Source organism: Rhea pennata, chromosome 3 (genome assembly GCF_028389875.1).
Source record: "Rhea pennata isolate bPtePen1 chromosome 3, bPtePen1.pri, whole genome shotgun sequence".
NCBI classification, from domain to species: domain Eukaryota; kingdom Metazoa; phylum Chordata; class Aves; order Rheiformes; family Rheidae; genus Rhea; species Rhea pennata.
This window is the reverse complement of record NC_084665.1, coordinates 57407191-57421591: the sequence shown is the minus strand read 5'-3', so window position 1 is coordinate 57421591 and position 14401 is coordinate 57407191. Positions and strand designations below refer to the sequence as shown.

The 14401-nt window shown below is 41.3% G+C and overlaps 1 protein-coding gene across 2 annotated transcripts; it reads left to right on the top strand.

Moving 5' to 3' along the window:
• The first annotated feature begins 1375 nt into the window (after nucleotides 1-1375).
• Nucleotides 1376-13067, top strand: NUP43 (nucleoporin 43). 2 transcript variants are annotated; one of them, XM_062572374.1, is made up of 9 exons: nucleotides 1376-1517; nucleotides 1944-2252; nucleotides 2887-3009; nucleotides 3239-3316; nucleotides 4258-4435; nucleotides 7998-8133; nucleotides 8834-8985; nucleotides 10598-10720; nucleotides 11994-13067. In XM_062572374.1, the coding sequence occupies exons 2-9, from the start codon at nucleotides 2133-2135 to the stop codon at nucleotides 12206-12208; spliced, it is 1125 nt and encodes a 374-aa protein (XP_062428358.1). In that variant the 5' UTR covers nucleotides 1376-1517; nucleotides 1944-2132; the 3' UTR covers nucleotides 12209-13067. The 2 variants fall into 2 exon arrangements, with proteins under 2 accessions (XP_062428358.1, XP_062428357.1); XM_062572373.1 differs by having other exon boundaries at nucleotides 1376-2252.
• Nucleotides 13068-14401: the final 1334 nt, after the last annotated feature.

Here is a 14401-nt window from a genome sequence, read left to right as displayed (position 1 = left end):
TGTTTTTCTCCCTTCTACTCACTCTCGTAATTTAAGCTACATTTAAAGATAACCCTTAGAAGCTCTTTGCTGTTTCAGCTAATATATTTGGATCTAATGCCCAAAGTTAGCTTTGTCTAGATTTCAAATCCCCTTCAAACCTCAGAAATATTTGGTGAGGTACACTTTCTCCTGAGTCTTTGTTTCCTCCTTTTGTTGTTTATTTAGACCTGCTATTACACTGAAACAACAATCAACACAATACTTCTTTCACAATGATCAAACATAGAGAACATGAGATATTTAAAGGCCTTATAGAGCAGTCCTAGATCCATCATAGCTCCCAACTCCATCACATAGCTAGCATGCTGCCAAAATATTCCTTAAAAGATAAGACAGGAAAGAAAACTCATGATTTTCTTGCCCTAATGAAAATGACCTATAGGGCCAACCTGCTGTTCTTCATACTTTCCAAATGCTTTTGATCGGGCAATGCTGTGCAAAAAATGAAACTGCCAAAGAGCATAGCAGAAAAAATACACACGTACAGATTATAAATTCATCTTCTTGCAGAGTAATCATCAAAAATATGTGGCTAATAAAACATTTCCATAAATCCAGAGTCTTGTCCTAGCTCTTCCACTTTTGGTTACCCGTCTGTAGCTGTATTCTTAGGTCACTTACTGACCCTTCTCACATCTGTTATAAGAATTAGTTAAAAATGCTTACCTGGGAGTTGATTGTGACTTGCACAATTGCTGTTAGTGGCTTAACACAGGGTGCCTGAGGGACTGGTTACTGTAGAATAATAATGTTACTGCAGAATGTAACAAAGCTGTTCTGAGGCATATGGCATGGTAGAACACTAACACTCAGCCTCTTGAGTAAGTTCAGTGTTGGATTCTGCAGCACATAACTCTGAAAAAAAATCTTCCTCACAACTGAAGTTCAAATGATGCATAAAGCATATAAAACAATATCATTGATTTAGTATCACATCTAAGGTTTACAACACTGCACAGCAGACTTGATGAGGATCTGACAAATGCTATATAATAAGAACTAACAGAGGACTTGGCCAAACTGTCTTGCCTGTACTGGCAAACTGCAACAGTACAGGTGAAAGTTCAACCACCACACTGCTGCTAACGCTAATAAGGACACCTGACAAAACCTCAGATTGTTGATGGCAGTAGCTTTTGAAAGACGTGGCAGAAAAAGTAGAAAGGCATATGTGAATACGTCCTTTACTGTAGTACAGTGACTGAATGGATAGTCCAATTCTACAAAATGACAATATGTAACAAAGGTAACATGTATGTTACCTTTTACCTCCCTCTACAACTAACCTCTGCTTTTTTTTTTTTTTTTTTTTTTTTTTTTTTCTTGCACAGTCATTCAGGTCTGAAGTGAAATATAATAAAGAAAATAGGACAATACACCTGTGCTCATGTTTATTAAAGCAGTATTGGGGACAAAAAAATATTTTTGCAGTTCACCACCATTAGGAATCTCACAGAGGAAGAAGAATATCACAGGTAGCGATTCAAAAACAAATTCAGAGAAGAGATGATTAGTTCATATGAAAGCCATTGATACTGCTTAGTGCATTTTGAGAAAATAAAAGTTGGAGATCTTGCAAAGGTTTAATATTATGTACTGAAGAAAGGCTGACCGAGCGCACAACATGAATTTGCAAATTCACTTTTCATTTTATTTCTTCTTCCATGCCCAATTCTGCAAATTATATTTGTGCAATATATATTATGTAGCTTTACCTGCTTATTGTCAATTTTCATGACATGTGAGTTTGTAAGAACTGTGAAAGGAAAAACTGTAAGATACTTTTTTTCTGAGCTGGGAACATCATCAATAGATGGGAGGAAATAGCATCTCTGAGACAGTTAATCGACATTACCGCTGCTGTAGCAGGCTCTAGCTAGCTCTTTGCAATCTGGTTTTAGAAAGGTGAAAGAAGCGACACAGCACAGCTGGTGGAAGGGTGAGGGCAGCAAAGCAGTCCTTGCTGATCCAGGCGCCGCAGGAGGGCTGAGCCGGTGACTGGGCTCAGCCAATTGGCATTGGCGGCAGCCAATGAGCAGCAGCGGCGCCAGGCAGGCGGCGGGAGCCGGCGCGCGGCGGCGGCGCGGGCCATGGAGGACGTGTGCGCCAAGTTCGTGTCGCAGAAGATCAGCAAGGCCCGCTGGCGGCCGCTGCCCGCCGGAGCTCTGCAGCTGCCCGACGTCTTCGCCACCGGCTCCTGGGACAATGAGGTACCGGCGGCGCGGCGCGTCCTTGGCGCCGGGGCTCCGCGCCGCGGCCCCGTTTGGAGAGGCGAGCGGGGCCGGGCGGGCTCCGTCGCGGCTGCGAGCGCCGGGAGCGGCGGCGGTAGGGCCGCGTTCCGGGGAAGCCCCGGAGAAGGAGGAGGGAGTGGGGTCTCTGGGGCTGTGAGAGCGCCCAGGCCGGGCGCGGGCTCAGCTCCTGGCCGCTGGGGAGAGGGGCTTGCGTGTTAGGGGAGAGCAGAGCCCGAGGGGCAGGCCTCTCTTCCCCGTTACTGAGGCCCTTACTCCTTTTTTTTTTTTTTTTTTTCTCTTAAAGGGGGTGCGTGCCCCAAGTTTGTAGGCAAAGCTTTCTTGTGTAAGAGTTTCTATGTGTATTTATTTCTGCTTTATTTCATTCGTTAAAACTGGGTAGGCTTATTTATTTATAAATATGTATTTATTCAATGCAGTTAGTGAAGCATTTGCTTCTTTTATGTAGTAACTTCTTGAAGAAACTGTAAATATAACTGTAAATGTAAAGCCTTTTGCTTTCACAGAATGTAGGGAGAAAACTGTGAAATTCAAGCTGGCTGAAATACCCTTCTAAACATTTTTAAGTAAAAGTGATGGTGTTATTTCCCTACAGGATAACAGGATTTCCATTTGGTCTGTTGGAGATCTTGGAAATGTGGGCCTCAATGGAGACTATCAAGGAGAACCTCAGCTATTATGTGACATTAGGCACAATGGTGATGTTATGGACATGCAGGTAAAACAGTTTTGGTTAGTAGGCGTATGCTCTTTTTAAGGGTTTTTCACTCACGAAAACTTAAATGATAATGAGCTGGCAAAATACTGAGATTTAAAAAACAAAGAGGAAAACTAATCAATACAAATTTGTGCCTTTTATTGTGTCTAGCAATATTTTAGCTTACTCTAAATTCAAAATGATCATCTTGGTATTGATGTCAACTCATAAACACATTATCTCTCTTTAGTTTTTGGATCAAGAGAGAATTGTAGTTGCTTCATCAACAGGAAATGTGACTATATTCCGTCATCATCAAAATAATCAGGTAAGGCACTTTGATTTTAGGCTGCCCTTCTGTGTAGTATAGGTCACTTTGACCATAGCATAAAGTTTTCAAACCTAATAGAGTAGGATATGTGTCTATCAAAATCAAATTTTTAAGTCTGTTAGGAAGCACTTCAGTTATATACGTGTAAGGGAGGAGGCATTGTATACACCTATCAAATAAATCAGACTCCAGAGCCAGACAGGCCAGATATGTATATATCTGTAACTAAGTAATCTATTCACTGAAAATAGAATTTAAGAGATCAGGCTAAGTTAGCTATGAAAGAAGACTGAGAGTTGGTGGGGTGGACCATTAATGAATCTGTGCCTGCCTTATTAGAGTTTCGTGCATTCTTGAACTAAAAAAGCTAATTGTCTCTTGTTGAATTCCTTCTTACAAGTGCTGTATGAGGGGAGATGATATTTGAGCTGTTTAGTTCTATTCTTTTGTTCAGAGTATACATCAGTGAAATTTCAGTAATTTCAGTTTATCTACAAAGACGCAACAAAGAATGTCTCTTAATAGTTTGACTTGATACCTAAAATAAACTAATTTTATTGCAGTCAGAATCTGAATCTTTCTTTAGATTTTTGTAAAGGCCTAAGACCTTTTCTCTTGGCCTGGGGAAAGAATGGATAAGTCTTGTGAAAAGCACATCACAGTTCATGAACAGATAGTTCTGGTGCTCTTGCTCTCTTTTAGCTTATTAGGAAAAAGGTGTTTCAGAGAAGGCATAATCAGGAACACTTGCTTCATTGAAGGATTGTGTGCTCAAGAGTAGAGGGGAGCTACAGGTCATCTGATTCCTAGTTATATAACAGATTCTGTAGGGTAGTCTGTCTTTACTGGAACCAGGTGCTAGTGCTGTGAGTATTCTGGATGCTTTACTGTATCACTCGTTACTTACAAGGGGAATGTCATGTCTGGTTACGTCTTAGACTTTGTCTGCCAACCAGCGGTGGGAGAAAGCTCACTATCATGTGGATCGCAATGCATCATGTGGTGGTGCAGCATGTACTGGAGTAATCTGCAGCAATCCAGAAATTGTTACTGTTGGAGAAGATGGTAGAATAAATCTCTTCAGAGCTGACCAAAAGGATGCAGTGAGAACTATAGGTACGCCAAATAAGTGCTTAAACAAGTTTGGTTTGGAGCTTTTTTTTTTTTTTTTCTCAAATGATAATCCCCCTAAATAAGTCAGTTGAGAATTAAGTCAAGTATTTCAAGCTGAATGTTTCTGTCAGATTTCAGATATATTCCTATATTTCTCCAGACTTCAGATATTTGCAGGTTAATGTTTTAATTGGTGGACAAGTTTCAAGCTTAGGACTGGTCAGAGTTGTTTTACATAGAACTGCTAAATGCTATGATGCTAATATATATGAAATACAGTTATATTTCAAAAGGTATCTATTTTTGAATTCTTCATAACTGAGAGTTAAAGACAATGGTCGTTTAGATCTGTTTATGTGTAGGAAGACTAACCTATGTGTGGACTGCATTCAAAACGTCTACTTACTTTCGCCTGTTTAAAAGGATGCTAAAATCTAAGATTAAAAAAACAGAAGACACTCTTTGAAATCTGTTCTACCAGATATCATGGCTTACGGTGATTATTTTTACAGTGGAAAAAAGGTTCCATATTTGCAAGAGTAATTGATGTTTGTGAAATACATTAGCTTAGTTATTTTTCTGCTGTGATGATCTTTTGGAAATAGAATGCAAGTTTGTAGCGACCATTGGAAAAAAAAATCATTTCTGCTTGAAAGTTTATTTGAAGCACAACAGCACGTTGCTTGATAATGATACTATCGCACTGGAACTTTCCCCCCTGAAACTTCTTTAGCACTGCTCTTGTGTTTCTCCTCAGGCAAAATCTTGTCTTTAGCAGATGAAGGAATTTACTGTGATAAGCCAATTAAGAAAGGAAGTGCTTTAGGATTTCTAGAGAGAGTTACTTATTTGTGGGAGCATGGCTGTATACATACACTCACAAGATAAATCCTATTAATTACATCCATCCTTCTCCAGGACACAATGCAAAAGATTTTTATTAACACGTACCCCCTAAAAGCACAGTAGCTCTTCCCATTTTACATGGGAGGGGAGGATGGACTAGCTTAACTATCATAAAGATTTTTCTGATTTTAATTTTCTTATTTATAGGTATATTAATGCAGTGTTCTGGTACAAGTTTAATAGTGTTTTGTTCTCACAAAGAAACAGATATTCACAAAAATCTGTGGTGTTTTGTTTTTTTCTGGACAATTACTGAACTGATTACATTCAGACTTAATAATGTACAGGCTGCAAGTTGTTTTCTTGGTGCTCATTTGATAGCACAGTGTAAAATTGCTATATGGGAAACAATCCTTAGTACAGATTTCTAATGCAATGCCATCTTAACATTCCTCAGAAGCTGAGCTCTCTACATATTTTGGTAGACCTTTTAGCTACAGAAATATTCATAAATGAATGCTTTTTGATTAATGGTTTTAAAAATTTGATATGTTTATAATCAATCCTAGCAGAAAAATCTCTGAAATTAGAGAATGTGAAGATGTTCCAGAGCAATAAATATACTGCATTGCTAAATTTCTTACTATTATTCTGTCATATAACACTTTTTAAATTCATTAGAACTTTAATGGTCAATTTCACCTTTTACCTTTAAAGGTAATTTCCCCCCCCCCGTTTTCATTTTAAAAGTAGGCAGAAAAGATAACACATTCAGATATATGTAGCCCGAAAGCAATATAACTTATCTGCTTCAATAGGAGGAAAAGTTTGCCTCCTGTGCAGGGAAAAAAAAAAATCCACCTGCATTTTCAGTCTGAGTTTGAACAATTAATGGAAAAAATACTTGAGGTGGAAGTAGACTTAATGATTAAGATGAAAGATACATAAATAATAGGAAAATGACATGGATGTTACATTCTTTTTTCATTCTTTCCTAGATTTTCAAATGGGTTACTTCAATGCTCTGAAGTGTTGTTTGACATTTGATTGTAAATTATGCTGATTGGAAGTAGTACTCTTGGAAAAGGACTTGATAAAAAGGCTTTACTATTAGTTATTTATGAAGATAAGCATTCAAAGCAGAATTTTGGTTTTACTTTAAGGGGCAGTCACTAGTGGTATCCCCTAGGGGTTGATACTCGGGCCAGTACTGTTTAACATATACCTTAATGATCTGAATAATGGGACAGAATGCTGATCAGCAAATTCACAGGTGACCTGAAACTGGGAGGAGCAGCTCATACATGAGATTGTAGCACTCCCATTCAGAGGGACCTTGACAGGTTGGAGAAATGGGCAGAGAGTTACCTCATGAAGCTCAGCAAAGGGAAATAGAAAATCCTGCACATGGGAAGGAATAACCCCGTGCGCCAGTACAGGCAGGGCCCAATGACCTCAAGAGCAGCTCTGCAAAGGAGGGTCTGGGGATTCTGGCGGACAAGCCAGCGGTGTGCCCTCATGGCAAAGCTGACAGTGTCCTGGGCTGTATTAGGCAGGCTGTTGCACAGCTTGAGGAATAGAGAAGGAAGGATCACCTCCCTCAGTGCTGGAAACCACATTTGGAGTGCTGTGTCCAAATCTACGTTTCCCAGTGCAATACAGACATGGATTCACCAGAAAAATGTCCAGCAAAGGGCCGTAGGGATGTTTAAGGGAGCATCTCTCATACAAGGAGAGGTAGAGAGAGCTGGGAGTATTCAACCTGTGGAGGAGAAGGGGAGGAGGGGCAGACTGTTATCAGTGTGTATAAATACCTGATCAGAAGGTGTAAAAGATCTGGAGCCAGACTCTTCATTGGTATCCAGTCACAGGACAAGAGGCTATAAACACAAATTGAAACACGGGAAATCTTATTTAAACAGAAAAAGAAACTCTCGGGGTGACTGAGTACAGAAATGGGTTGCCCAGAGACGCAGTTGAGTCTCCATGCTAGGAGATGCTCAAAACTCAACTGGAAATAGTCCTGGGCAACCTGTTCTAGCCAGCCCTGCTTGATCAGTGGGGCTGGACTGGATGACCTCCACAGATCCTTTCTGACCCCTCACCCACAAATACTTTTTTTTTTTTTTTTTTTTTTTTTTTTTTTTGTGTGATTCTATGAATGGCTATCATACTGGTGGTACTACTTGGAAGGTATCTAAAAGTGTGGTTTTAATGATTTAAGGACTTCTGTAGACATCTGCTTAATGCTCTTAGCTAGAGTTACTGCTCTTGTTTTCAAAAGGAGAATTGCATTGTGAGAAGTTTCGTAGCCTGCTTTCTTGTGTCAGTAGATGCAGAGTGTATAAAAGATTGCATCTTATGAAAGCCATGGACTTTAAATGGTTTCTGATCCTAGCAACTGTAGGTAGAAGTCTTACAGAACAGCAGATAGATTTGTAAGTCCTGGAGCTAATTCAATATAGCTTCTTATGAATTTGTGTCTCAGGATGTATGACACAGGAAGCAAGGCTCCTTTCTCACAGGGCTCCCCAGCAACACTTAGTATCAGGTAACAGTGGGCTCTGGCTGCCCCTGGAAAGGTAGACAGGTTGTAACAATGTTTAAGCAGCTGTGGTCTGTTTTAGAAGACAGATATTTCCTGATGATTAAATGGAGGCTAGCATTGAGTATGTTTACCTGGAGTTCTACTTCAGTGGTTTTCTAATCTCTCTTGCAGACAATGCAGACAGCAGCACACTCCATGCAGTGACTTTCCTCCGTACAACTGAGATCTTGACAGTAAACTCAATTGGACAGTTGAAAATATGGGACCTCAGACAGCAAAGAAATGAGCCATCTCAGATATTTTCTTTGTAAGCTTTTTATTTTGACATATTTACCAGGAAGCTCATGCTACTTTAATCTGCTCTAAATCTCTTGATACCTTCTTGACAACAGGGTGATAAATAAAGCTAGTTTTAAGAGGCTTTTAACTTCCTTTCCCTGACTAAATGTACACTACATCTATTTTCCCCACACGCAGTTTGGTATACTTTCTGACACTTAAAAGTTTTTGAAAGATAACTTTGTATCTTAGAAACACAAACACAGAAATGTAGAGCTAGATTCAAATCCGGTTGTCAATGAAACCATTCCCACTGTGTTAACGTGCTGTGGATTAGGTACATGGTTTTGGTAGCGACAAGATTCCCTTTGTTACTCTTAGTATATGTTGAAACTGAAATTAAAACATGAAATTCAGAGTAACATTCTTAGAACACTAAGTATACTTGAGTGATACTTGTATGCAAAGCCCTCTCATTCCTGAAGAGCTGCCAGATAACATATAGATGCCTGTACTATAGGGCACAGAACCCAATGCTTGTTTAGTTGTAGCTTCGTGTTACTGTTATACTTCTATATTTCAGTAGATGTCATTCCAGTCTCTAGTAACCAGTTAGTAACCGTACTTACAGTTAGTATGGTTAGATTGTTGGTCAGAGCTCCTAGGGATTAAGGAGAAAATACATGCTGAATGGAGAATTGATGTTGTTTCTTCCTTCTCCTTTGCAGGACAGGTGACAGAGTTCCACTGCACTGTGTAGACAGGCATCCCAATCAGCAGCACATTGTAGCCACAGGAGGCCAGGATGGGATGCTGAGTATATGGGACATCAGGCAGGGTACAATGCCAGTGTCCCTGCTAAATGCTCATGAAGCAGAAAGTAAGTATCTGGATCTTATAAGACAGCTTCTCCTCAGAAGATCTTCCCAAGTGCTAGGCAAAACTTCAGTATTGTAGGAACAGCAAAGTTTTTTTTTTTCTGTTATAGCTACATAATATGCCTTCGTTCAGCTGAGCTTGGTTTATTCCTTGTCTATATGTGAGATTATTGTTGTATAAAAGCCAATTCTCTTTAAACTTAAATTAATAAGTAATTTAAATGCATCTGGTGACTCACTGAAGATTTAATCAGAATTGATTTGTTCCTAGAACACAGGTGTGTTAATAGTCTCAGCTCATAATTCATGCTGTAGTATTCTGGCATAGTAAAGCAGGAATGCAGCTACTGCCAAGCTTGAAAATGTGAAGTTAAGGAAGGAAGGGGACTGATAATATTACAGTTCCATTTGATGTCTACACAATGCTGAAACAGTTAACTTTCCTGCTAACGTTTTGTGAACAAGAAGATAGCATCTCATTCTGTGCTGGCAATTCATTGATTCAATACCAGGATTATACTTAAAGAGTAAATTGTTTCTTGAGATAAGAAGTTTTACTGACTTAACTATTTTGACAGTTGTGGTATTTAAACCCCAAATAACTTTGTGTCCTGGGAAAGAATGCTTGCTTTGTGCAGATATAAGTTTAATAGTAGGGAAGAAAGCATGAGAAAGCTACTCGCAATGTCTGAATTCAGATAAGATTTTAACTTTCTTACAAATTTCACAGTATTGAAAGTGCAACAGAATGAATGATCTGCCTTTTCAGGGGAGGGAAAATTGCAGTAAATAACTGATGGTAGTTTCCTCCCACCTCCTCACCCTCAAAGAATGCAAGATTTTTGGTGAGGCCTGGATTCCTGTATGGTACAGACATGCACTTACTAGCCACAGTGCACAAACCTAAGTTCTTGATGTTTATGAAATGATTTTGTTCCTCTCCAGAGTCTGAGATCTAGATTATTTTCATTAATCCAAAAAAGTAAGCAAAAATTGTTTCAACTTCAAACAGAAAGCAGTATTCTTTATCTGAAGCTCTTCTCTCTCTTTGGAGCTGATCAGTCTTTCTCTCTTTTCCCTGCTATAGCTGTAGGAGGCACTGGCCGTATAACTCTTTCTGCATTTGGCCAAGGGTTTTTTGTTTCTTTGGGTTTTTTAACATCTGTGGTAGCATTATTTTACTGTTACATGCATGATTCCCTTTTCTGTGTGCATGAATTGTAATTTTAGATTCCATACTTTAGTGCACCTACTGCACTTCTGGATGAGTGTATTTTCAATACCAGGAAGTGGTGATGGCTTTGTGCTCCCCTTCCCTCCCCCATGCATCCCCCACACTCATCTGTGACATCTTGACAACTGTCCACCTTGGGAAAAAAAACCATCTTAGTTTCTACTTGCAAAGTTATCTTTATACTGGCATAATAACACTCAGTATTTTTAAGACTGAAGTAGGCTTATAAAGTTTTATAGTAACTAAGTATATTCTGTTATTAGATTTAATAACTTGTGTAATGGAGGTATCAAACCACTTCTAGTATCCTAGCAATGTAGAAATCATGAGGAGCATGGCTTGCACTCCAATAAGTATCTTTTTCCCCTTGTTATTTTTAGTGTGGGAAGTTCACTTCCATCCCTCCAACCCAGATCACTTATTTACATGTTCTGAAGATGGATCTCTTTGGCACTGGGATACTTCCACAAGTGTGTCTGAGAAACCATCTTTTCTTCATCAAGGTAAGGATGTTTGAAGTCAACTTGCATTGAATTTGTCAGCTGGCAACTTAGCTAAAGTACTTGATCTCATAGGTTCCGACTACTAACACAATACAGAAAATAAATATCCAGATTCTTTTCTTAGACACTGGTAGGTGCTCTAGGAAAATCAAGTACTTATAGGGGTAAAGTGTTTTTTATCTAGCCTCACTGTGCTCTCTCTAGTGTGTTGAGGGCCACATAATTTCAAGGATAAATTGAGTCCCTTAAATCACATCTTGTAGACCAGTCATGAAAGGCCTGAATGACACATTACTACCTGAATCTGAGGGAGATCTAAACTGTACTGGTGTTACAGAACTTTGTGTAAGTTAACAAGATAATAGAATTATGAATTTACTCTTTGGCTAATATTTTAAAGTCATACATGGAAGACTGTCAGTGAATGAAACTGTTTCCCTTCGTGTCATGGTAGGATTTTAAAGACATGAAACTGATATTAAAAAATGCCTTTTTTTTAAAATTCTTGTATTTTTGTATTCTTGGAATGCTTAATTACTTGCATCTTCAGAGAATAAATAGCAGGGAAACTTTCAAATGCCTTCTGCCTTTGGCCTCAAAGCTACCATTCAAAGTTGAGTTCTGTATGAGGAGTAATAGTATAACTGATAATCAAATTGTGCTCTGCATGTTCTCATGTATACTAAATAACCCTGTAAGCACACCACTTTAAACATTTGTAAACTTTATGCTGAGTGATAGTTCTCAAACTACAGAACTTCAGTTTGGATTTGGATTTTTTTTTATTATTTATTTATTGTGGAAAAAACTTGAAGTCAAATTCAGGTGTATCACTTTCTCCAGATTAAGTAGGGAGAAGGTACAGCAGGGAGTAAATATTATTAAAGCAAATGTGATGCCTCAAATATGGCAAGACCATTGTATGAGCAGACTCTTGTTCATAGGTCCATGCTTCTTTTAGTCTTCAGCTAGAAAAATTGTAGTTACTCATGTTACTTGTTCAGTGAGATGAGTTCTTAGTTTTACTGACCTATTTGGTGTTTGGACTGAGGAGAGCGCTGGTGGCAGGCTTCTGTAAATATTCAAATTCTTGGCTTTTAACTATCTTTTGTTTACCAGGAAGACTATTCCATCAGTTAACTGATCTGAAAACTGATTTTTAAATGCTATTCCCATTGTGTCTGTCCTGTACTTGTTATGTTTCTCCAAATCCTGAAACTATTTAAACTAAATTGGAACTGATTTATTTTTTTCTTCTTTCCTTCCCTTTTAGGAGGAAGAAGTACTACATATTTTTCCCACAGTACAATTAACCAGTCCGTAGTAAGTGCGTGGCTAAGCAATGACCCTACTAAAGACCGCATGGAGATTACCAACTTAATTCCAAATCAGACTTTGTCTGTGAACAGTTTAGATATTTTAGGACCATGTCTCGTATATGGTACTGATGCAGAGGCTATTTATGTTAACCGACACCTTTTTGCGTGAAACTGCTCAAGTATCCCTTTGAACTTGAAGCGTCACCTTGAGCTACTGGGAAATGCATCAGGTTCACCCAGGTTTTGAACTAACGCCTTGTTATCAGCATGGGGGAGAGGTCTACAGCTTGGTTCTGCTATTGCAAAAGGAATGCAAGTTACCTTGGATTCTTAAAGTTGTCCCTTATTATTGATGCTCTACCATGGGTAATTAAACCAGCTTTCATTTAAGTTTGATCTCGCTTCTCCCCCATTGTCTGTTTGGTTTTGGCAAGCAGGAAGCTAGTGACGGGGGCAAGAAGCCTGGTTTTAGCTGCTGTCCATGATATTCAAGGTGAAGAAAAGGTAACCCCATGATTATTCATGTAGATGTGGAGATACTTTCACGTATTAAGGGCAAAACATAAGGTTCTTTGACATTCATTTTGTCACCTGAGAGATGGCTTTTAATTTCAGATTTTATATATTTTGGAAACAAAACTTTTTATGCTGGTGCATGAGAATTTGAAAGGAAAACTAAAAGCTGTGGAATGTGAAAGGTTCTGTAAGAATCTGAACGTTTTAGCAGCATTGTTTTGGTTTGCTACAACTTCATCGTGGATACAGCATGTTAAAACTTGATAATGTGCCTGTAACTCTCTCATTGGAAAAGTGTTTTTATAGCTCGGTGGTCATAAGGGATGGATGCGTTGGCTGTGTTTTAAAATACGCGGTGGAGACTCTGAGTCAGACACGGTCTTTATCACAATCAGTTTTGCATCTAGTCTGTCTTGCAATGTTTGGAAAGTTGATTTTGATTACTGTCATACCTACATTTTGTCGCAGAGAACCCTTTCTTTCTCTTTTTAATAAAATATCTTGCACAAGAATACTAGTCTGACTTGCTAGTTTGACAGATGTGCTTTGGGTTACTGTTGCAGGAGGGTAAACGACCGGGACAGCCGGGTTTACTCGCCGGCGCGGGGGGGGCGCTCGCGGCCGGGCCGGGCCGGGCCGGGCCGGGCCGCGCCGCCCGCCGCATTCTGTGCGGGGGGGGGGGCGCGAGGCGCGCAAGGGAGGCCGGGAGCTGCCCATATCCGGGAAACCCTCCGCGGCGGAGCCACCGACAAAATGGCGGCGCCGAACTGAGGGAGCCGTGGCGGCGGCGGGCGGGGGGGCGCTGGCGGAGCGACCGAGGAGCCGCTGCCGGCGGCGCTGAGGGCCGCGGCGGTCGTTGCTGGCGGCGCGCGGGCGTGGCCGGGCGCCGTACGCGCGCGCCCGGGCGCGGGGCGCTCTCGCCGCAGGTAGGTCCGGTGCGGCGCCGCGGCGGGGAGCGGGAGCTGAGGGGCGAGAGGCCGCGGGCCGGCCCGGCCCGGCCCGGCCCGGCCGGGGTGCGGGGGCAGTAGGAGGCTCGCCCCGGCCCCGGGAGCGGGCGGGGCGCGGCCGGGGGAGGCGGCGCTGCCTCCCGCCGCCCGGGCTGGGCGCTGCGTGGCCGAAGGCGCCTTGGCGGTCGCCGAGGGTTGGCTGCTGCGCGGAGGCGGCGGGGCCGGGCCCGGTCCGGCCCGGACTGGGCGAGGCGAGGCGGTGGCTGCACCGCCTGGGCCCTGCGGCAGTGACTCGTGTGGTGGCGGCGTGCCGGCGGCTGCCGGTTGGGCCGCGGTGCCGCCGCCCCCGTGGTGCTGTTTGGCCGTGTTAGCCCCACGCGCCTCGCCTGGACAATACTGCAGGTACCCAGGAGAGGCATGGTTCAGCGGACCAAATCCAAACGCCTCATACGTATAGATGTATGCTCTGATACGTGCACGTATGCTTTACCTCAGGTCACAATTTGGTGCTTGTTGTGCAACAAAATTCAATGCCTTAACACTGTGGATAAATTTGAGGTACTCATGGTTGTTGTACATTGAAAATTCTCATTCTAGTGTTGTACTTCTTAGTCTGGATGGTCCTTGACATGTTGGATCCTTTTGTACTAATAGAAGTATCTTAGTACCTGTCTGTGCCAACACTACTTGCACTTTAATCTTCAACAGTTGCCCTCCTGGTAGCAATGGAGATCACTCTTGCATGCTAAAAAATAACTAATAAGAAGAACTGAGAATACTTTTGTACATAAGAGGAGCTATATCCTGTTAAAAGGAGGTAAAGTGTAAGAATGGAAAGGAGCATTGCAAGCATAGCACTCCTCATGTTCAGCTAGCCTCCAGTTATTTTCAGCTCAGTC